We start from the raw sequence: 21,371 nt of genomic DNA on the forward strand, positions 1-21,371 counted from the left end.
ATATATATAAAAATTATACTGAATAAGCAAATAATCATCTCCTTTGTAAAAATAATAATGAAAGTATAGTTATTTTATTGCTCTTACATCAAGAAGAAAATATTTAAAAAACATGAAATATTTATATCTTGAAATATTTATCACTTTATTTACATTAGAATGCTATCAGCTTAATTAGCGTTCATTTATTTATTTATTTCTAAATAGCCGAAATCGCAAAATGTCGATTAATTTATGTTAGGTCATTAAGGAAAGTAAATTCACCAACCCTCTAATAAAAAATTTAATGGACGTTGCAGGAAATATTCTAACGTACGGAGCGTAACATGGAACAGGGAAACTTTTAATCGTAGAGAATAGATTATATGAAACACAAGGCAATGAAAATTGTTTTTTAATTTCTATTTATCTCAAAAACGCAACTGCTGCTATAAATAGAACATACTTCGCATAAAATACGCCTAATATTTCGTCCCTCTGCTATTATAGAATACAACTAGATATCATTTCATTCCGTTGTGTAACATTGTCTCTGCTGTCTTGTTATTTGCATGCCTTTTCATATCATGGTTGACTTAATATTATTGTATCACTAGTCCGAACAAAAATGTGAAATCATGGTAACCTTTAATAACAAAATAATTTTCAGCTGCAATAATTAAACACGGTTAAATATTTGTTTATAAGCTTTTCCAACAGAATAAAAAAAAAGTTAGGGAATGCCGAAATATTATTGCGACTACTGTGACACATACTTAACCCACGATTCCCCGTCGGTGCGAAAAACACATTGTACAGGACGAAAGCATCGCGACAACGTTAAATTTTATTACCAAAAATGGATGGAGGAACAAGCGCAACATTTAATCGATGCCACTACAGCCGCATTTAAAGCTGGTAAAATTACTCAGAATCCGTTTACCAGTGGGGTTCCACCAAAACCTGGAGTAGCAATACCCCCAAATATGGCAGCACCACCAAGGCCTGGTATAATACCTCCTCCGGGGTTGTCGGGAGCGCCAGGAATGCCACCAGGAATGATGATGCCAGGAGCTATGCCGCCGCCTATGATGAGCATGAGACCACCTCCTCCGATCATGGGACCTATGGGGCCTATGATGGGTCCGCCACCACCATTAGGCACCTTGGCAGGTGTCCGGCCGCCTACTATTATTAACGGCCCGCCTCCAAAATAGCAATAAATAAAAAATGTTAACAAGTATACATAGTTAAAAAGTATTTGATTATTAGTTTAAAATCTTTTCAGTGGAAAAAAAACTTATTTCAAAGATATAAAAGTAGCAAAATTTCTTAGTAAAAAGGAAAAAAAGGAGCGAAGCACACTGGACACGGATCTATTGTTAACATTTGTTTTCTCACTAGATCTAGTGGCTCAAGAAGAATTTTAAGTATGTACACGATTATGATGATCAGGAACTTTTTCTATATATAAAATATGTAATGGACGATAACAAAGTATAATATAACAAGTATAATTTCAGATTGATTATTGTAGAAGCAGATGAATTTTGGAATTCATTTTTAAAGAAGTAAAATTTTAAGACAGGATGACGGTTGGTTAACAACAGGAAATTCATCGAAATGTTTATTATTTCTTTAAACACACACTATACTTAGATTAAGGTTAACTAATTTCTGTGAAAAATTAGTTCATTCCGGTTTAACCTTTACTGCATATCTGCGTGCAACTAAGTAGTTGTTATTAGAGCAAATTCTTAAACTTCAAAATATGTCCCGTATAACTTTTCAATATCCCAAAGTGTGGCTCAAAATCAATTGTCTCCCTTAATTGGCACGTATGACGGAAATAGTCATAGCATGCAGGATTCTGAAAACAAACAACACGATGACACGCCATTTTCTACGTCAATGTCTATAAGCAGGAATTCATTGTACAAGTACGTATGTATAGCAGTTGTCAAGTTTATCTTTCTGACGACCCTTAAAATCAAATCTTGACTGCCTTACTATTACTACAAGCATTCGATTACAAATACTTGCACCTTTGTCACGACTTCGAATATCCTTTTTTTTGTTTTTGTGCTCTTAAAATTGAATTCATATAAAAGAGTCTTTTATACAGTTGAATTTTATTTAATTAAAGTCTACATTTGCTTTCATGCTTTCTTGGATTTAATATTGTGAGATAGATAAAAATATAGACGCAAAACACTTAAGATTCAGATTTGATTGTTGATTGTTTCCACAGCTTATTTTGTTAATATAGAAGAGTTTTTACACAGCAATGATGAAAAGGTACTTGTTATTCCAATGATTGGGGCTTCCATATACGTAGCTTCTCCTTTTTCAATTATTTCATTTAATATTTACAATTTCTGCAGTTTGTAGACTGAATATTAATTAGTCGTCTAAGGAATGACTTTTACTAGGCGAGACCAGCACAGCCTGTTGTTGAGCAAAGGCAGCATTAATTATATGATTTTCAGAACGTTTGTACTCAGTGCCAATTTGTTCCAAGTCCAAATCAGCATTTAAAACAATGACCTTAAAATTGATTCGCAAATTCAAAAAATAAATATATATATATATATATATATATATGAATGAATGTCAATTAAAATTACGCACTTACTTTTGAATTGTAGCCCTGATTAGCCATTAGCCAATTTTCATGTAAGTCATGCAATTCTTGTAAGTACTTTAAGGATATACTACTCTCTTCCGAACGGGCCCTCTTCTGTATGCGTTTATGCACGATGTCTGGGGATGTACGCAGGTAAACTTAGAAAAACAATTGTTAGATATTTTAGTTGAAACAAATGTTGGATAATCTCAAATTAAAGTGCGTACACGTGCACTAAGTTTAGAATGCGATATCCGGGAGGTTAAACAGAAGGTTAGGAGATAAACCTATTCGAACCAGAATATTCTAAATCTATTTATAAGGCTAAGCCAAAAAGACAATGATTTTGTCAACAATATGTGAAACAAAAAAGCGCGTATCCGAAAATAGACCATAGATAAGTGTATCTTATAATCTCATTAAGCGAACGATTATAAAAATGAATATATTCAATTTATCCTCAGAACCATAAGACGAACGAACGAATCCAGAAAAGGTAAATGCATCGAAGTTGAGCACATTGCAATTTATAAAAAGAAAGGAGACCGCTTATATGTGCGGAAATGCTGCCTGAATTTCAACCGAATCTATTTGCTTTTCAGAATCCTAAGATAAACGACGATTTTAACCCAATATGTTATCGTTGTTAATAATTAATATTGAATTAAATTCAATAATTTAGATTATTATAATTGGTATTGAGTAGGTCCAATAAGGTGAAACTTAAGTTTTTGTCTTGAAAAATATTCATTGATATAAGGAGAAAAGTAGTATATAATTTATCCATGTATTCTTAACGAGGAGTATAAATCAAAATTCCAGTATTTAATTACCTATTAAATCAGCCCGAATGTGTATTGACTCCTCGATGAATTTATACCATTCTTGCAGAATGTGGTACATGGCAGGTTCCATCAATTTGCTTTTATACAAATTCTCAACGAAACAATACTTGGAACTATATAATGATCGTTCCATTAATTTTACAGGCTTATCGGTTTGCATAGTATGGCTTTGCAACATCGTCAAATTCACATAAGATTGAAACGGCATAGCCCATTTGTCCGGTTGCGAATACATCAAACTCTGATTTTTTATTACCAACATAATTACATTCTTTCTCAATATATGTATTTTCCATATCATCTACATACCAACAAATTAAACTCCTGCAGGTTGCGCCATTTGTCTACGGGCTCAGTTATTAAGCAAACCTGATCTTCGAATTGTTTAAAGTGATTCAAGAACGTAGTTTTGCCGCTGCCAATATTGCCTTCAATTAAAACAGTGAAAGGTTGGCAGCCGGCACCATATTTTTTAACTTTAATATTAGACGCCATGATTGCATGCGATCTAGAAAATGGTTTAAAGGTAAAGAACTATTAACAAAGGATCTTCCATTATCAACAAATTTCTTTATCTATAAAGTGTAATATACCATAAAAAGTGTAATAAAGTTCAATGATTAGACCAATATTAATTTACATAATTTTTTAAACACAAATATGCCAAGTAAGAAATGATGAAATTAGTGACAACCGTGTTATCGAAAGTTTGGTAGATAGTAAACGGACTATGAGGATATAGGATTAAATAGACAATCAGAAAAAAAACTGTCCTTGTCAAGTAGGTTTATTTGCAAATTTTCTGGAACGGGACAAAGTTTCTGATGAAGTTCCCACTTACTGGGCAACAAGAGCGAAATATTTAGTTTTTATTTTATAATCTGTAATTGAATTAATTAATTTCTAATTAAATTAGGCTTCTCAATTCTGCAATATTACACTTATTGTATTTATAAAAAGATTTACAAAAAAAAAAAGACATAAAAGCGCGCCGAAAAATTAATAGATATCGATGATTTGTAAGCACCAAATACCATTTTAAACGAGATTTTAATATCAGTTAGATTCGTGAAGATTTCAACACTTGACGGAATGGAGAATTACAAATGTTCTTAGACCGAGTGTTTCCAGCAAAGAAAGGGAAAGAAAATAAATATGAGATGAATGAATGTTGAATGAGGACAACTTGTATACAAACACTTTTTGCTTTATTATTAATTTATAATGTTTACTCTAATAAAATACATTGTTTAAGTTTTCTATTTTTCCTTTTTAAGGACTAAACTTGAATATTGTTCATATAATACTCCGCCTTTAATTGGTTTACGTTGCAGAGTTATAAATATTCTACCGACGAAAATTAAACTTTAGGTTTCATTTCATAAGTTTCTTTCATCTTTTAAGTTTGCAGAAGGAAACATCAAAAGTAGAAAGATTTCTTTCAACTTCGCTCAACACCTACGGTTTTTTCGCGACGAAATTATCGCTCGTGGTTTCTTTAATTTCATTTTATCAAATAAAAATTTGATTCTCGCGATTTAATTGTCAATATTGTTTGATGAACAAGAAACGTCAAAAGAGTAGATTTGTTTGGTGGTATGGTGTAAAAAGCGTCAAAGAAGACGGCAATCGATCGGTGAGAAAACCCTGGTTGTATTTTGTGCAAAATCAACAACTCTGTTCTTATTAAAAGATGATATTCGTGGGTACTGCAAGTGTTTTGCACAAAGAGCACAAATTTTGAAGATTTTTGACGAAGAGTTAAAACAAAGAGGAATATTTAACACTTTCTGAAAGTAGGAGAATTTAAATCCGTTAAGAAAAAGTAACTAATCCAAGCGTGTGGTTTGATATAATTACAACAGGCACAGGTAATAAGTTAAATCAATTACTTATTGTTGAGGATTTGACGCAGTATTACACTACAATACTGTGGTGAAGATTAGTCTTGGCTATTTGCGTATACATAAATATGTTTGCTAGTATATGAAAAAATTTAAAAAGGCAGGGCAGGAAAGAAAGTCCTTTCTTGAGTGTTAAAATTTTTCAATTCTAATGTAGAAAGGAAGGCTCGTTCTCCGCATTTTGTAACAATAAATTAAACTAATTCGATTTCAGTAAAAACTTATTTTATTGATTTTGAAGTAAAAATTACAACTATATTTTTAAACTTCCTCGATTTAAATACAGTAAATAATTACAATTAAACTAAAAGAAAATGACAAACCTACAAAAGCAACATGAATTGGTGAAAGGCAGCCTGGAACAGTTTGTCGGCGTGCATATTCCGGGTGCTGATTTTAGCGTCGTTGATGATATTGTATTATCTTACATTATTTCCATTTTGGAAGAAGCTTCTCAGGACCCCTGCTTTGATGTGGATGGTTTTGTGGAAATGATGGGTGCCTATTTTGCAGAATTCTCTTTTATTGACCAAAGTATTATATGCGAATGGATTTATAAGTTGGCCAATGAATTAATTGAGCTTCAGAAAAACGAAGATAACCACCAACCAGCGAACTTATCTTTGCAGTGAGTTAAAAGTAAAAAAAAGAAAATTATAAATAATTGGCTGCTTTTTAAAATTTTAGTTCGCTATCACTCTCTGACATAATACCAGAACCGAAATTGCGTCCACGCAATACTTCTTCGTCCGATAAGGAAGAAATTAACTCAGACAGGACAAGCGGTAGTCAGAAACGCTCCCAACATTTATCTGAGACTAGCGATGGAGGCTCAACGGACAGCTCATCTACCTGCGACTATTTCCTAAATGAGGCAGAAATATTGCAGGAAATGTTTCCTGACAGTGCTTATGTAGAAGTGAGTAATTTTTCCACAACTATCCTTAGATTTTGTAATTAGTGAAATCAGCTCGCGGGAACATGATATTTTTTTTTCAAAGTGCATTTAATTGTGGTGGTTCTTCCCTAAAATCAAGGGAATGTACGACATAAGTCTTTCTGTATTCACTTCTCACGTTATTAAATACATCTTTTTATTATTTTTATATCTACTCATCGTCTTGGTCGTAACACTTTATTAATTTCAATTAGAAATATTTTTGCTCGTTAAAATGCATGCAACAGTGAACTCGCGAGCATTGCATGAACCCCACTCTTAACCAGTTTATAATCCTTAATCCTAACAACTTCGCAACACAAAAATATTTAAACATGGAAGAAGTAAAGTTATGAAGCAACATGATTTACTTCGTAAATCTGAGATATATTGTTATTTAGTACATTGACTCAAAAGTCTTTAGGATTACGTTGTGGAAATGGTTGATGAAAATGAGCACAATCAGTTTTGGTTCGTCCACATATAAGCGCTCCACTGTAGTATCAATCCACATACCATCATATATTAATATCGCATTCATTATTCATATATACTATTTTTCAATTGTGGAATGTTTTGTGGGATAAATTTATGATCGTTTATCGTTGTATTTGTACCTGTTTTATCATTTTTAAAGGTGAAACATTGCATTGCCATATCTAAGGGCGACATTAACAGTGCTGCTCAAATATTATTGCATCGGCAAGAAACTGGTCAAAGTTTAACAGATAAGCATAATGGCTTGGGCACTCGCAAAAATGTGGTTGTGGATGACACTGAACTCAAAAACCGCATTATAGCCAGGTAGATTTAAAAATTGCTTAGTATGAAAATCAAAGAATTAAAAACATTGGAAATTTACTTTTAGATATTCTTACGTGGACAAGGATGCTAGTAATAGAGAGTACAAGCCGGTTGTACCGAAAATGGAACCTAAGAAATTAGTACGCTATCGAGATAACAAAATTGTTTCGCTTAAAGGCGAACGATATACAGAAGTAAAACGCGATGAGGAAGCTGAGTTAAAAAAACCAAAAAAGCCGCTTCAGCCGTAACTAAAGATGATGAAAATCTATTTTAAATATTTTATAAAAAAACTGAAGCTCAATTGCGCTAAGCAGTTGATAGAAGTGTTGTTACGACATTTACTACCGGAGAAAGCGAACAGTGAAAAGGATTTAGAAACTCCGGTACATGTAGGACATAAGAAAAGTATTATAGCGACCCTAATGTTTTGTGTAGATCATTCTTGCAATCGCACTCACTCCTTTTGTAAACTCCTCAAAATTATTGCAATTTCGCACCCTATTGAATGTGATAAAGATTTATTACGAGGCACATGTACTATTCAAGGAAAATGTTTGAAGAAACTTTCTTCTAACTTAACGGCTGAGCTTGCCATCAAGAGTGCCTCTGCTGCCGCAAAGATGAAGTCATTACCTTTGTTAGCGTTAGGGAAACCTTCACCAAAGTCACTACCATTACAATTACAATTACCTTTAAAGTTGGTAAACCTTTTGGAAAATTTCTTTTGGTCTGAGACCGCATCCATCGCCATCAATTGTAAATTATTGTTAATATTTTTAATTCATTACCATTCAGTTCCAATTTTTAATTTTTTACTTTTAATTGCGACTTCGTCGCTTTTATTAAAATTTAGTAACAAAGTTTTTGTTGTTTATGTTATATGGAAATGTATCGACAGACGTTTCTAGGATTATCTTTCAAACGACAAGATTTAGTTTTTTATGTATAAAAATTTATAGATCTTTTTTGTTTTATTTGCGCACAATAACAATTTTATTATTTTTTACAAATCTTATTTTGCAATGAATGTTACAAAGCCTCGAAGTTTCGACGTAATTCAATATATATTAGCCGCAGGTCACAAGTTGTTGGTTTCAGATGGCACTTTTCACCAACGTAAAATAGAATTCAATCCAACTGCAGGAATATTTTGTAGTTTACTACAAATTATGAGTTACAGATTGTAAAAAAGGGATGAATTTATTTTAAAAATAATTCAAATGGATTTGAAATAATTGAGTTATTAGCGCTAGATGTTTGCATATAAATAATTTGTCAAAAAATTGATAACGCTTTGTAAGGTGAAGGTGAAGGTTACGTTTCAAGCCGTAATAGTTGGAGCTATTTTCCAGCTAATATCATTACTTCGGCTATTCTGAATATATTTGCAAATGGATTTATTCTCTGTGATAGTCAATTAAGGCCAATCAGTTTTAATTTTTTATTCCAATCTTTATGAATTTAAAAAGCGAAAACATAGACGACGGATGAATATGTATACAATAAAAGTAATGCCATCATCTTACTACTCCAGCAAGTCGGTCAGTATGTTTCAATTATCTGTTCCGATTTCTATGTATACTTGCGTTATATATATTGTAAGCAAGGGAAAAGCTAACTAATTCTTATTCCCTTAGAAGAAACAACATATTATTGTTTAGTGATATTAATATATCGCTTTACTTCCTTACCTCTTTGTTTGGCATTAGGTGGGCTTAGAAAGAAGACAGTTTATTGCAAATAAGGAATTGTTTTGTAATTCAGAAATTTCTCGAGACAAACGAACAAATTTTCAAATTCAAAATATCTGTAAATTGCATTTAAAAATTTCAAGAATTTTTCAAGGAATAAATTGTGTTAAAGGTCGCTTGCGGAAACTTGCAGTTTGTTTCCTTTCTTGACAGAAATCGAACGCATTTTGTTAAAGTTGGCTTATATCCTTTAAAGGTGTCTTTCGAAATACAGCACAAGCCCCGTTGTTTAATTACAATTCCTAATTATTAAAAATTCTCTAGAACTTCTCGTTTTCAATCTTCAAATGTGTATCGTAGCACTTCCGCGGAATCTCAAATCTGCATTTGGTGATAAAAAACAAAAATGCTCTTGTGAATCAAGATTTAAATTTCAAAACTGATTTTTTTAGCTTTTTTCTTTTTTAATTTAGGCGCTTAGTTTGTTATATAATCGTAATGACAATGGTGCTTTTATACAGTGAAAAAAAGTCTGTAACATTTATGCGAAATTGTAATATAAATAAGACGTTCTTGCTTTCCAGTGAAATTACATAATATAGCACAAACATCACATAAAATCAGCCAGTTAATCATTAAAGCAAAGAAAAGTTATGAAAGTAGATTTCATACTTTTATGTTTGCATAGGTGTTTACGTTTAGCTTTTAAGTAAGTATCCTCTATTAATGAGAATATTCATCCGGTACACTTTATACAATAAGCATGTATATGAAAAGCACGGAAGTATTTATGTATTGTCACATTCAATAAAGTCATTAAGCAGTTCTCATTAAAATTTCTTTTCAACTATTGACAATCTTTTTTACTTCTCAAAGTAATATTGAAGTTATGTTGGCCGATCGCGAAAGGAAAGGAAAAAGGAAAAGCTAAATAAATACATTGGATTCTTTTCATTTGATTCTTTTTCGTAGTATTACAAAGGCAATAAAAGAATTTATAAGAACGAACATGTTCCAGTTTGTGTGAAAAACGAAATATTTAATGTAAAGTCGATGAGACAAAACATCGATGCAGATATTTTTTTATATACTAAAGGCTATCTCATGCTACAACTGGAGAATTTTATTGCAGAGTGAAGAATGAAACAAACTGATATTACATATATTCAATAAATAAACAATCTGCTAAAACAGAAAGTGCTGTTGAATTATGGTGAGAGAAAAATGGAGGCGATATGAAAACGAGAGAAGCCCTCATATAACTGAAATGCGCCTCGTTCCGATCTGCATCAGGCATTGCTCTATATTGATTAACGTTGGCTTCAATCAATGACTTGCAATTTACTTGACCGAATGATGATCGCAAAGAAGTGGATGCTTACGTCGCCTTAAAATAGCTGAGAACCAATATTTACCATCCTCTTGAAATAAGCGCTTTTCTCTTTAAAAAGATTAGGAAACTATTTCTAGACTCACTACTTTACCTTAAAAGCTGATTGATTTCATTATCGAGTCGAGGAATCAATTAAACTCTATCAAAAAGTACTTAAGAAGCAGGGGGATCTAGTTGCTTACATTTCCAAGATTTTTAATTAATGACTGTCAACGTTCTTGCTAGTTATTGGCATGTTTGATATCACTGACGGATTCGGGCTTCTCATAATGCAACTCACACATTTTGCTCTGCGATACTATAAAATCGGTTTAAGATCATTTATGTGTGTCTCGCTCACATATACAAACAAAAAGAGCAAGATTATTGCAGCAATATACAGGCGAGTATATTTAGAAAAGAGTTGAGAATGTAAAATTGCTAGAGAGAAAAAAAAATTAAGACCTGTTGCCATTAAATGGATATTTACTAAAATCAGTTGAATTCAGTTGAATTCCATCCATACGCCAAGACGAAAATTCTTAAAAGTGGAGACATATACGTTTGTGCTTATATTGATATTGATAAAAAGCAACAACTGCTGTAGTAAGGTGCATTTTAATAAACTGAGTAAACGGTGAGCACTTAAATATATAAAAAAAGGGAAGATATTTTTTGTAAACAAAGCTGAAAATAAATCTTTCATTGCATAAGGAACGAGAAACATTACGTAAAACGAAGCTCGAAACGATCTTCAAGGTTTAATATGTGAAGTGCTCCGTTCTAAGATAGATTCTACTTAGGATTTTTAAATAATTTGAATGAAACAGAGAAGCGTGCAAATGCAATGTACGATTTTAGAGCTATCTCTACAATATTTAAATTGTGCTAAAAACTAACAAGTGGCTACGTAAGACTGCTTGATATTTCCTTGAATAATTCTTTGTATTTTGATTATGCTGTACGTATTCATTTCAGTTATTACGGGTGGAGTATGTGTTTTTTTTGTGTGTGTTGTTATTTCCTTCCCCTTTTTCCACAATATGTTCGATCTCATTATACGTAGAATCGATATCCAACGCAAAGTAGAAATATGCGTGAACGTGTTAGTTCATTGTCGAGTTATTGTTCACTCAGCTATAACAAAGGGAGTGAATTATTTCAAGTACACGTTCAAGGCACAACGAGTGCAAAGAGAACACTCGATCGATCATTCCGCTTCGCCAACATATATTTTTTAAACTCAATAGTAAAATTTAAGTGCGCGTTTGAAGCAAGTCACAGCAAACGAGTAGTCTATCTGCAGGCATTTATTATCTTTGGCATTAATTTCTCTATAAAGTTTCGCAGTAGCATTTTGAGTAATGCTTAAATTTTTATCTGGAGAAAATCATGTGATATGAAACAAAAAAATTTTTTTTTAAGTCATGTGTTTGCTTTTATTAGAGAATTTAAAAAGTTGTAGGAAAAATGGTACATATGCAAAACAAACATCGTTTGCAAGTATGTAACTTGTTAAGGCTATTGGAAGTTTTTTTCAATTTAAGAAAATTTTTTCGGAACATTAATGCAATCTTGATCTTAATTCAAAACCTAATCTGCGCCGGAATATGTTATAAGAATAAGTTATAAAGCAAATAGACATGTCTTAAAAGGAACCTAAAGGTCCAAAAAATATTTCATCCCAGCCGATGTTCGCATCGTTTACACTGCTTATGTACGAACGAAAGTAATGTTTACTTCGCTCATATTTAAGGAGACTTTCAGACGATAGTTAGAGGTTCATGATCACTTGCAGTGGAGAGGTCAAGAGCTCATGGATGGATGGTTTTCAATCATTTGTCCTTTAGCTGCCGGTGCACTGCATGACCCATTGGCAGGATTGCCCACTCGTCAACAGCGCTACTAGTCTGTAGAACAACTTTCTTGTAGAACTTTTCCCACATACTTTATGCCCGCGTATATTTAAGTGAACTCTGCGTAAACATTATTCTTTCTTATCACTTCCTCCTCCCATACCTTTTGTGCAGGTAACATCTTTCAGGCGTCTGGTCATACTGGAAAAAGTAACCTTTTGCCTTGGGAAAACTTTTACACTACTTCGCTAATACAATTCTTCACACATTTTAAGCATAAATATCACAGATTGTAGCGTCTTTCCCTATAAAGGACAATTTTTCACGAATTTTTATATCGATTTTCATCATATTTGTATTTTGTTGTCAATTACCAGAATGCAGAGAATATTAAGTTTCTAAGATTAAATTTCGTTTTTGTATTTAGAAAGTTTTAAACTACCTATTAGGGTGGACGCATGTGTGGAAGCATTTGACCTACTGTAGTTTTTCTGTCGTCATAGGCGTGAGGTAGTGAAATCAGGCTTGCGATTGTTTGCTTCTTGCCTAGTCTTTCAAACTTCATAGCTCTGATCCTGTTCCCATAATTATTGCTTAAGGTTAACAATATGCGTCCTTTACGCAATGTCTTCGATATATTTTAAGGTTTTCCAAATAAAATAGAAAACTTGCGCGATTTAAAAAATGCTTGCTTTCAATAGACATGAAGACTGAGGTGCCTCCTTTAAATAAAGAAAAGTGACGGCAATCTGCAGAGGTTGGATCACAGAATCAACGTGTTACAATAAATAAATGTACTCAAATAATTAATGTTTTTTAGTTGAACAACTATAATACTTTGTTCAAAATGGCCAGTAAAAATGGTAAAATGATATTTGTAGGATTATATGAAAACTTTTCATCATGGGGGATATGTTTCGCAGTGAGGAGATAGCGTTGTGCCAAATGTTTATACAACCGGAAGCAGCCTATTCCTCCGTTTCTGAACTGGGAGAAACAGGATGTGTTCAATTTCGTGACGTACGTGCGTGTGATAGATTTCCCAAGCAAACGTAAACCGTTTTTTTTTTAAATTTCATTTCTTTTGTAGCTGAACAGCGGTGTTAACGCTTTTCAACGTAAATTCGTAACAGAAGTCCGCCGATGCGATGAGTTGCAAAGAAAGATTCGTTATATTGAAACTGAGATCAAGAAAGATGGAATCATTTTGCCTGGAATTACTGATGACATTCCCCGAGCTCCTAATCCTAGAGAAATAATCGATCTAGAAGCGCATTTGGAGAAAACAGAAAATGAGATTCTTGAGTTGGCTCAGAATGAAGTCAATTTAAAGTCAAATTTTCTGGAATTAACTGAATTGCGAAAGGTTTTAGAGAATACACAAGGTTTTTTCTCCGATCAGGAAGTGCTCAACCTGGATAGCAGCAATCGTGGGATTACCGGCATGCCCGATGAATCAAATGCACAGAACCGCGGACGATTAGGATTTGTAGCTGGCGTTATTAAGCGGGAGCGCGTGTTCTCATTCGAGCGTATGTTATGGCGCATATCACGTGGTAACGTATTCCTTAGACGATCCGATTTGGATGAACCTTTGAACGATCCCACTACTGGTCATCCAATTTACAAGACGGTGTTTGTAGCATTTTTCCAAGGTGAACAATTAAAAAATCGCATCAAAAAAGTGTGCACTGGTTTTCATGCTTCTATGTATCCATGCCCGAGTTCACATACGGAGCGTGAAGAAATGGTTAAGGGGGTGTGCACTCGTTTAGAGGACTTAAAGATGGTGCTCAGTCAGACAGAAGATCATCGTAGTCGCGTTTTGGCTACCGTTTCCAAAAATTTACCCTCATGGTCTATAATGATAAAAAAAATGAAAGCTATCTATCACACTTTAAACCTATTCAATATGGATGTTACCAAAAAGTGTTTGATTGGCGAATGCTGGGTACCATCCAAAGATCTTCCGGTCGTTCAGAAAGCTTTGTCAGACGGATCGGCTGCAGTGGGAAGTACGATTCCCTCATTCTTAAACGTTATTGAAACTAACGAACAACCACCTACTTTTAATCGAACTAATAAATTTACCCGTGGTTTTCAAAATTTAATTGACGCTTATGGTATAGCTTCGTATCGGGAAGTGAATCCGGCTTTATACACTTGCATAACCTTCCCCTTTCTGTTTGCTGTTATGTTTGGCGATCTAGGTCACGGGTTTATATTGACACTTTTCGGTGCTTGGATGTGTATGTATGAAAAATCGTTAAGCCGCCTAAGGGGCGGCGAGATATGGAGCATTTTCTTTGGAGGACGTTACATTATACTACTTATGGGCCTATTCTCCTGCTACACTGGTTTCGTCTATAATGATGTCTTTTCCAAATCTATGAATATATTCGGTTCTACCTGGAGCATTAAATTCAATACATCCACTGTTCTCGAAAATCCAGAACTTCAGTTAAATCCACAGTATCATGTTGAAGGCATATACCCAATTGGTATGGATCCGATATGGCAGATGGCAGATAATAAAATCATTTTCCTTAATACATATAAAATGAAACTGTCAATAATTACCGGTGTTATTCACATGGTGTTCGGTGTTTGCATGTCAGTCATCAATTTCGTACATTTCAAACGGTATTCCAGCATCTTCTTAGAATTCCTGCCACAGATTCTTTTCCTACTTTTATTATTTGGCTATATGGTGTTTATGATGTTCTTTAAATGGGTTAAGTACACTGCTAAAACTGACTTTCAGCCACACACACCAGGCTGTGCGCCGTCTGTCCTTATTATGTTCATTAACATGATGTTATTTAAAAATACTGAACCACAAGACGGTTGTAAGGAGTATATGTTCGACGCACAGAGTTCTCTCGAGAGTGTTTTTGTTTTCATTGCACTTATTTGCATACCTTGGATGTTATTAGGCAAGCCGTTGTACATTAAGTTTACGCGTAAAAATAATGAGCACGTAAGTATAATCTTGGAAAAGATTTTTATAAAATACTTTTTTCTTCGGTAGGAAACTTAATAGCTGCAATGTAATCGCAGTTGTTCTTATTGGACTTGAGATAGTCACCGAAAGCATACTGAATCCGTCCAAGCTTGTCTGTCGGTCTGTCTTGTCTAGTCTTTTCGTACGTTCAACGTAAAAAAAAAAGAAAAACTTTAAAACCTAAACAAATCACAATTGATTCGATTTAATTTTTAAATAAATTAAAAAAAACTTCTCATTCTCAATTTGTGGAATCCATTTCGATTAACATGTGAAAAGAAAGAAAATCAAAGTTTGGCAAACCATTTACATATATATTTTTTTTTTTTAGCTAAAAAGTGTTTATTTATTATGCACGCTAAATTATTAAAAAAAGAAAACCAAGATATTTTCTAATTAAGCTCAATTTATCAACAGTCGTTTCTTTTTTTTTGAAAATGTTGCATTATTTATAAGAGAAAGATTAATATATTATTATTATTATTATTATTTTAATTTTAGACTAATGAAATGAATTCTTAGACTAAAAAAAAGACATTGAGCACTAGCAACACAGGCTATCGGCTCTAAGATTAATATAAGTAACATTGTTTCAGAGAGAACCACTTGTGGAATGTATAGAAAGTAATCCGTGGTAATTGCGTCGAACCGAAATAGAAGTGAGTGGCATTTCTCTATTTTCAAATTTTTGGCTTGCCAACAATCTCGGTTTAAATTAGGGCAGAAATAAGGAGATATCTTACAAAAACTTTTTAGGAATTAAAAACACTAAAGCAGCATTCAACTGTTTAATACGCTGAAGGCGTATTGATTCGGTTTTATTAATATTAAAATTATACTTGATATAATTTTCAGTCGAACAACAATGGCGGATTAACTAATAATATGGAACTGGGTGAAGGCGAGACACCCATTCCTACAGGGGCCGATACTCGGGAAACTGGAGGCCATGGGAGCCACGACGAGGAGCCCATGAGTGAAATTTATATTCATCAGGCTATACACACAATTGAATATGTGCTAAGTACTATTTCTCATACAGCGTCTTATTTGCGTTTGTGGGCGTTGTCCTTGGCTCATGCCCGTAAGTGCAGAAATTTTTGTATATGCAAAGTTATTATTTATTAAGATTGATATTAACACTTCAGAATTGTCAGAAGTCTTGTGGAACATGGTTTTGTCGCTAGGTTTAAAGACGCATAGTTACTCAGGCGCTATTGGCTTGTACATAATTTTCGGCGCTTGGTGTCTATTTACTTTGGCAATTTTGGTCATGATGGAAGGTCTGTCGGCATTTTTGCATACCTTACGTCTTCACTGGTAAGTACTTAAAGAATTCTGCATTGTTTTTGTTTTATGTTAGTTTTGCTTTGTTTTCTCTTAGGGTTGAATTCATGAGCAAGTTTTATGAAGGTCTGGGTTATCCTTTCCAACCTTTCAGCTTCAAAGCGATTTTGGATAGTGAAGATGAAGAATAAATATAATAAATATAAATATATTATCAGACGTACGATGCTTACATTTGAAGCAAATATTTTACAATTTTTATTTTTCTTGTTTGTTTCTATTAAAAAGTTTTATGCTGTTGCACGTTCATATGTTTTAGAAAAGCTTCTAATAAACTAATTAGCTAAAGTGTTTACAGACAAAGCACAGCTATTTTTCTTTCATTCCTGATAACTATTTCAACTAATAATACGTACGTGATCCTTTACAATGAATTGAATTAAGGTATAATTTTTGAACAGTGTATAAAAATAAGTAAAAGTAACTGTGTAGCTATTACGTCATTAGATGTCACGAGGGGTGCGTAAGCGAAATTCAATTGAATGACCGCAGTGAACAAAAATGCTATTTATTGAATTTTTGAGCCGATGCAATGCCAATTTAAAGTGTACGAAAAAAAAATGAAAAACCATCTAAATATGTTGAGTGTTAATAAATGTTTCAATTAATTTTATTTGCGATTAAGATATTTTCTCGGCTTTCTGGAAAAGTTCTTCATGCAATTTCTTTTCACACTCTCAGAATTGGACGCACACTTCTCACACTAAAAGAACAGGACGCAAATTTATTGAAATTTTAACAGAATCGGACACAAATTTCTCACACCAGCAGAACGGGACGCAAATTTGGAGATAAGGCCCTAATAATTTTGCCTGGAAAACGATAAAAACATTTTGAGAATAAAAAAGATATTTACCGCCTGGCGTCATCATATAATGTAGTTGTCCAATTTTGTAAGTCAACTTTCCTTGTGTCAATAAATAATGTAAAGTATTTAATAAGTTAAATTGTTGAAGAGAAAGAAGTTTTACGAAATCCCAACTGGTATCAGCATAACCGGTAGCTTCTACTTATAAGTATTACACTACATTATATCGGATTCCTGGCACGGTTCTCCATGCCACTCTTCAGGTACCGTGATCGGCGCGTTGCCAATTATTTTAAATGGGTGACTCCCCTGTAGGCCTACACCATTATAAACGTATCTTAAAACTATAATATATTTATGGATATCTCTATAATATCTATAATAATAACAAATAAATCCAAGTCCCGTTAATACATAATATACGTACATAATACATAAAAACATAATTATTTATAATTTAAATAAATTGGTGACGCTGGTGTGTCGCCGGTTTGTTGATATCTGCAAAAAAAAATATTGCGATTGATAAATTTTATAAACAAAGATGACCACGAATTTACCGTTGATCTATGGAAGTGTCGTATTCCGCTGGAGCCATAGTGCCATGGTGCAGGCGCGTGCTTGTTATTTTAATCTGAAATAAAATAAAAGCAAATGAATGCTTTATACATAACAATAAGAAAAGGTAAATGCAATCTTACGTTTGGCGTATAGCGAATCTTCATCTATATGAGGCAATGAGCGGGCGGATCGTTTTTTATTCTGAAATAGAAGACAAAAATTTGATAATTTATAGATACATTTATATAATATTGTATTTACCTTCATTTTGTTGTTTTTCTGCCTGAACCTCCTTTGATAATTTGTTTTTGTGGACCTTTTTTTATTCTGAAATAGAAGAAAAAAATTTAAAAACGTTACCTATAAAAATAATATATTTCGAATATCTGTCCTTCGAGCTCGAGTGGCCTTAACTCTTCTTCTGGCTTTTCTTCAATTTCGTAATCCATTTTCTTTATCAGGTCATAATCGTTTTTGTTGCGAATTCGTTCGCATATGCTGATATTTGTCTTTTCCTTAATCTGTCGAAGAGCTTTACAATTTTTTGTGACGACCTGTTTTATTTTCTTTTCGTTCAGCGCCATTTTGATGAAAAAGCATTCTAGAAGGGCCTGGCTTACTCTGCATGAGGTTATATTTATGAAAGGGTAAGCTTTCACCAGTTCGTTTATGATTCGGGTAAAATTTGTGATCGTTATTATCGTGTCAATTATTAGGCGGCCCGTCTCTCTTCCTTGGCAGATTGAAATGCATATGAAGTCTCTATTAAACTATTTCATTTGACGTTGCTACAAGTAAGGAAATAAAGCATTTTATTTGGTCATAGAATATTTCTGAATGGTCCAAAGGTACAATTACTGATTGATGACGTATCTCATACAGCGGATGAAACTACCAGCAGTGCTGAGTAAGTTTTTGTAAATAGCTCAGCTTATGCACACTTTACATCCATCCATCAGCTAATTTTTAGACAATTTGTGCAGTTCTTCATAAACGGAAGCTACTTAAAATACAGATAGTTATAATAATAAAGGCTTCAATAAGGGTTCAACGTACGACATTAATATATTCAGTGTGTAACCTTTGCGTTCGGACAGTGGCACAAACGCTGGACACCCAGCTGCTTTATACCGGAAATGTATCGAAAATGTTCTAAAATCAAAGGCACAATTTGATTCCAATTTTCAAATCATGTTTAAAGTAGGCTTGGGAGGAAAACTCGAAGCCACCGAAAAGCTCTCTCGATCGTTGTCTTCAACATGATCCTAAAGATCGTATGACTGCGTTGGAACCCTTAGAGCATAATTTTTGTAAACTAGGAAACTTTGAATTGCACTCTAAATGAAAGTTTGCTTTAAATTTTTGTTTTCAGTATGGCCGTGAAGAGTGTTTTAGCACAGAAGAAACAAAGGAAAAAGCTGAGAAGTTACAATGTTATATGAAATCAAATAATATTTAATAAGCTTTCTTTTATGCGAGTTCAAAAAAATTTTGAAAAACATGTTTTCAAAGCAAGTAACGATGGTAGTATTTAAACAAAATCCAACCTCACTCTCATTTTAAGCAGTCACATATTGTGCCACTTCAAAAAAATACATAATTTCCCAATTTTTGTTTTTGGTCGGAAGGAAGGGCAATCCGGATAATAATATTTGAGGAGCCCATTGGAATAATTCGTTGGGTATGAAAAGAAAAAAGAAGAAAAAACTTTATTTTCATTAATTTTCTCATTGTCTTTTATTTTAATTAAATGCATTCAGTTTTTGTTAGCAGCATAACATCGATAAAGGCAAACATTTTTTTCCTTACGGTGCAAATATGGATGCGCTTTGATTATATAACATTTCCATTGATATGTGACTTAAGAATTAAGATTATTTTAACTAAATAATATGTCCGCAGTACACTAACACCTGCAAGAATGTCTGGAGAGTTTTTAAGGGAGCAATGCATTCAAAATTTTCCAGATTTATATTTACTTTCATTTTACATTGAAGGATGTCAGCCGATGAGTTTGTGGCAGTTTCACACCAACAACTAAATTAATCAAAACTTTGTGAATACCTTGAAGATACAATTAAATTACGCAATATATACAGCAAAAGGTTTAACCTAATTACAATGAAAGTAAAAAAAATGATGAAGCTGCGACTATATATGTAAACGCATCCACACTTTTGAATTGAAGCCCGAATTGCTGTCTGAATGAGTCTGAAAAAAAAAAAAACATGAATTGTTTTTTATTCTTCCAACATGTGAATACGCATTTTATGAGCCGTGTTTGGTTTCTAAATCAAGATTTATCAAGATTGTGATTGAGTATTTTTATCTTAACCTAATACTTGAAATTTATTTAAAAAACAATAATATAATAAGGTAAACGAAATATGTAATTAAACGATTAACAGATAAATAATATTCGAAGATTGAATTGATTTATTTATCACAACTTTGTGCAGTTCATGAATTTAACTAATAATATTTATAAGCTTTCTTTCGTGCAAGTTCAAAAAAATTTTGGAAAACCTGTTTTTAAGGTAAGTGACAATGTGCACATCGCCTAAACAAGGTAAGTATTGCTGATAATCGAATTACTCTAGAAAACGTTTCGAAAATCTTTGTACACATATGTATTTCTTGCGGAATATAATTTATTTATACATTTTATATTTTCGATATTTTTTTCAATGCTTTAATCATTGGATTAAAGGTAATTCATTCATTTGTGGAGCTAATCACAGCTTTGCACTTATTGTAATTGAAAGAAAGAGTACCAGTAAAAACTTTTATTTAATAAATTATAAATAATTTAAATAATTTAGATGAGTGAAAGCAAGTAGTGGCCTGTTCAACCCTCTTCCTCGTTTTCTCTAAAAAATTAGTTAAAATATAACATTAACTTGTCAAGTTAAAATTATTATTGAGGACGATTTGGATTCGGAATTCAAAATTTAGTTAGTGTTGACTAAATTCACCTAATTGCTTGAAATATAAAAAAAAAGTTCTCTTTTGAATATCTTTGCAAGCTAGAAACCAGCTACATTTACCGTCATTTCGTTGGCCGAACCACGCTCAGCCCATTTTTCAATGTAGCAATAATTATTAAAAAAACATACCAATTAAGCATCATCAACCAAAAACTACCTTGAAATGCCTTTACTGTGTGCTTTCAAGCGGAGAGAAATTTTTCCCAGATTCCACACAAAAAGCGACCATTCACTCCACATGTGTGTCTGCGATAAAGACTGATTCACGTCTTTGCAGGGCGGTTGTGGAACATAAAACTTTGCTACTCTACTTTAGGTGGGTTGTTCGGAAAATCATGTCTCTTTTTTGGTCAAAATGGAAAATAGTGTTGTTATAGTGGATAAATATATTATTACGAACGGTCGAATTCGACAAATGTAACCTCGCAGCGATCTGAAATAATTATGTATTCTGTCTTCATCAGCTAGAATGCAAATAGTTGTAATAATAATGTTTTCAGCTAGAACGTGGTACACCTTCAGTATGAAAAATTGTGCGAACAAAATTTTGTTAATCAGTTGTGGCTCTTATCTTCTGCGATACGTATTCTTCATGCACATTCAATAATTTTTTTCTTGCTTGACTACCATTTCTACTTTTTAAAGTA

General features: G+C 33.0%; 4 protein-coding genes across 11 annotated transcripts; 3 read left to right on the forward strand and 1 right to left on the reverse strand.

Moving 5' to 3' along the window:
• Positions 1 to 664: 664 nt before the first annotated feature.
• LOC119639572 (U1 small nuclear ribonucleoprotein C) lies at positions 665 to 1,376 on the forward strand. The gene has a single exon (XM_038037029.1). It carries the CDS (start codon positions 720 to 722, stop codon positions 1,194 to 1,196), a length of 477 nt encoding a protein of 158 aa, XP_037892957.1. The 5' UTR covers positions 665 to 719; the 3' UTR covers positions 1,197 to 1,376.
• An 811-nt stretch (positions 1,377 to 2,187) lies between these two features.
• Positions 2,188 to 4,537, reverse strand: LOC119639424 (deoxynucleoside kinase). Of its 7 annotated transcripts, XM_038036784.1 has the most exons (6): positions 4,390 to 4,464; positions 4,292 to 4,331; positions 3,760 to 3,958; positions 3,439 to 3,691; positions 2,615 to 2,763; positions 2,188 to 2,526 (listed from the first exon to the last, which is right to left on the reverse strand). In XM_038036784.1, the coding sequence occupies exons 1-6, from the start codon at positions 4,430 to 4,432 to the stop codon at positions 2,383 to 2,385; spliced, it is 828 nt and encodes a 275-aa protein (XP_037892712.1). In that variant the 5' UTR covers positions 4,433 to 4,464; the 3' UTR covers positions 2,188 to 2,382. The 7 variants fall into 7 exon arrangements, with proteins under 7 accessions (XP_037892712.1, XP_037892713.1, XP_037892718.1 ...); XM_038036785.1 differs by lacking the exon at positions 4,292 to 4,331 and having other exon boundaries at positions 2,189 to 2,526; positions 4,417 to 4,492; XM_038036790.1 differs by lacking the exons at positions 4,292 to 4,331; positions 4,390 to 4,464 and adding an exon at positions 4,485 to 4,537 and having other exon boundaries at positions 2,190 to 2,526.
• A 616-nt stretch (positions 4,538 to 5,153) lies between these two features.
• LOC119639550 (CUE domain-containing protein 2-A) lies at positions 5,154 to 9,625 on the forward strand. Of its 2 annotated transcripts, XM_038036993.1 has the most exons (5): positions 5,154 to 5,321; positions 5,641 to 5,982; positions 6,042 to 6,273; positions 6,929 to 7,095; positions 7,160 to 9,625. In XM_038036993.1, the coding sequence occupies exons 2-5, from the start codon at positions 5,669 to 5,671 to the stop codon at positions 7,344 to 7,346; spliced, it is 900 nt and encodes a 299-aa protein (XP_037892921.1). In that variant the 5' UTR covers positions 5,154 to 5,321; positions 5,641 to 5,668; the 3' UTR covers positions 7,347 to 9,625. The 2 variants fall into 2 exon arrangements, with proteins under 2 accessions (XP_037892921.1, XP_037892922.1); XM_038036994.1 differs by lacking the exon at positions 5,154 to 5,321 and having other exon boundaries at positions 5,390 to 5,982.
• A 1,031-nt stretch (positions 9,626 to 10,656) lies between these two features.
• On the forward strand, positions 10,657 to 16,674 carry LOC119639368 (V-type proton ATPase 116 kDa subunit a1). The gene is made up of 6 exons (XM_038036692.1): positions 10,657 to 10,798; positions 12,899 to 13,037; positions 13,108 to 14,997; positions 15,877 to 16,105; positions 16,170 to 16,341; positions 16,406 to 16,674. The coding sequence occupies exons 2-6, from the start codon at positions 12,921 to 12,923 to the stop codon at positions 16,497 to 16,499; spliced, it is 2,502 nt and encodes an 833-aa protein (XP_037892620.1). The 5' UTR covers positions 10,657 to 10,798; positions 12,899 to 12,920; the 3' UTR covers positions 16,500 to 16,674.
• The last annotated feature ends 4,697 nt before the right edge of the window (positions 16,675 to 21,371 follow it).

Source organism: Glossina fuscipes, unplaced genomic scaffold, assembly GCF_014805625.2.
Source record: "Glossina fuscipes isolate IAEA_lab_2018 unplaced genomic scaffold, Yale_Gfus_2 112, whole genome shotgun sequence".
Classification (NCBI taxonomy): domain Eukaryota; kingdom Metazoa; phylum Arthropoda; class Insecta; order Diptera; family Glossinidae; genus Glossina; species Glossina fuscipes.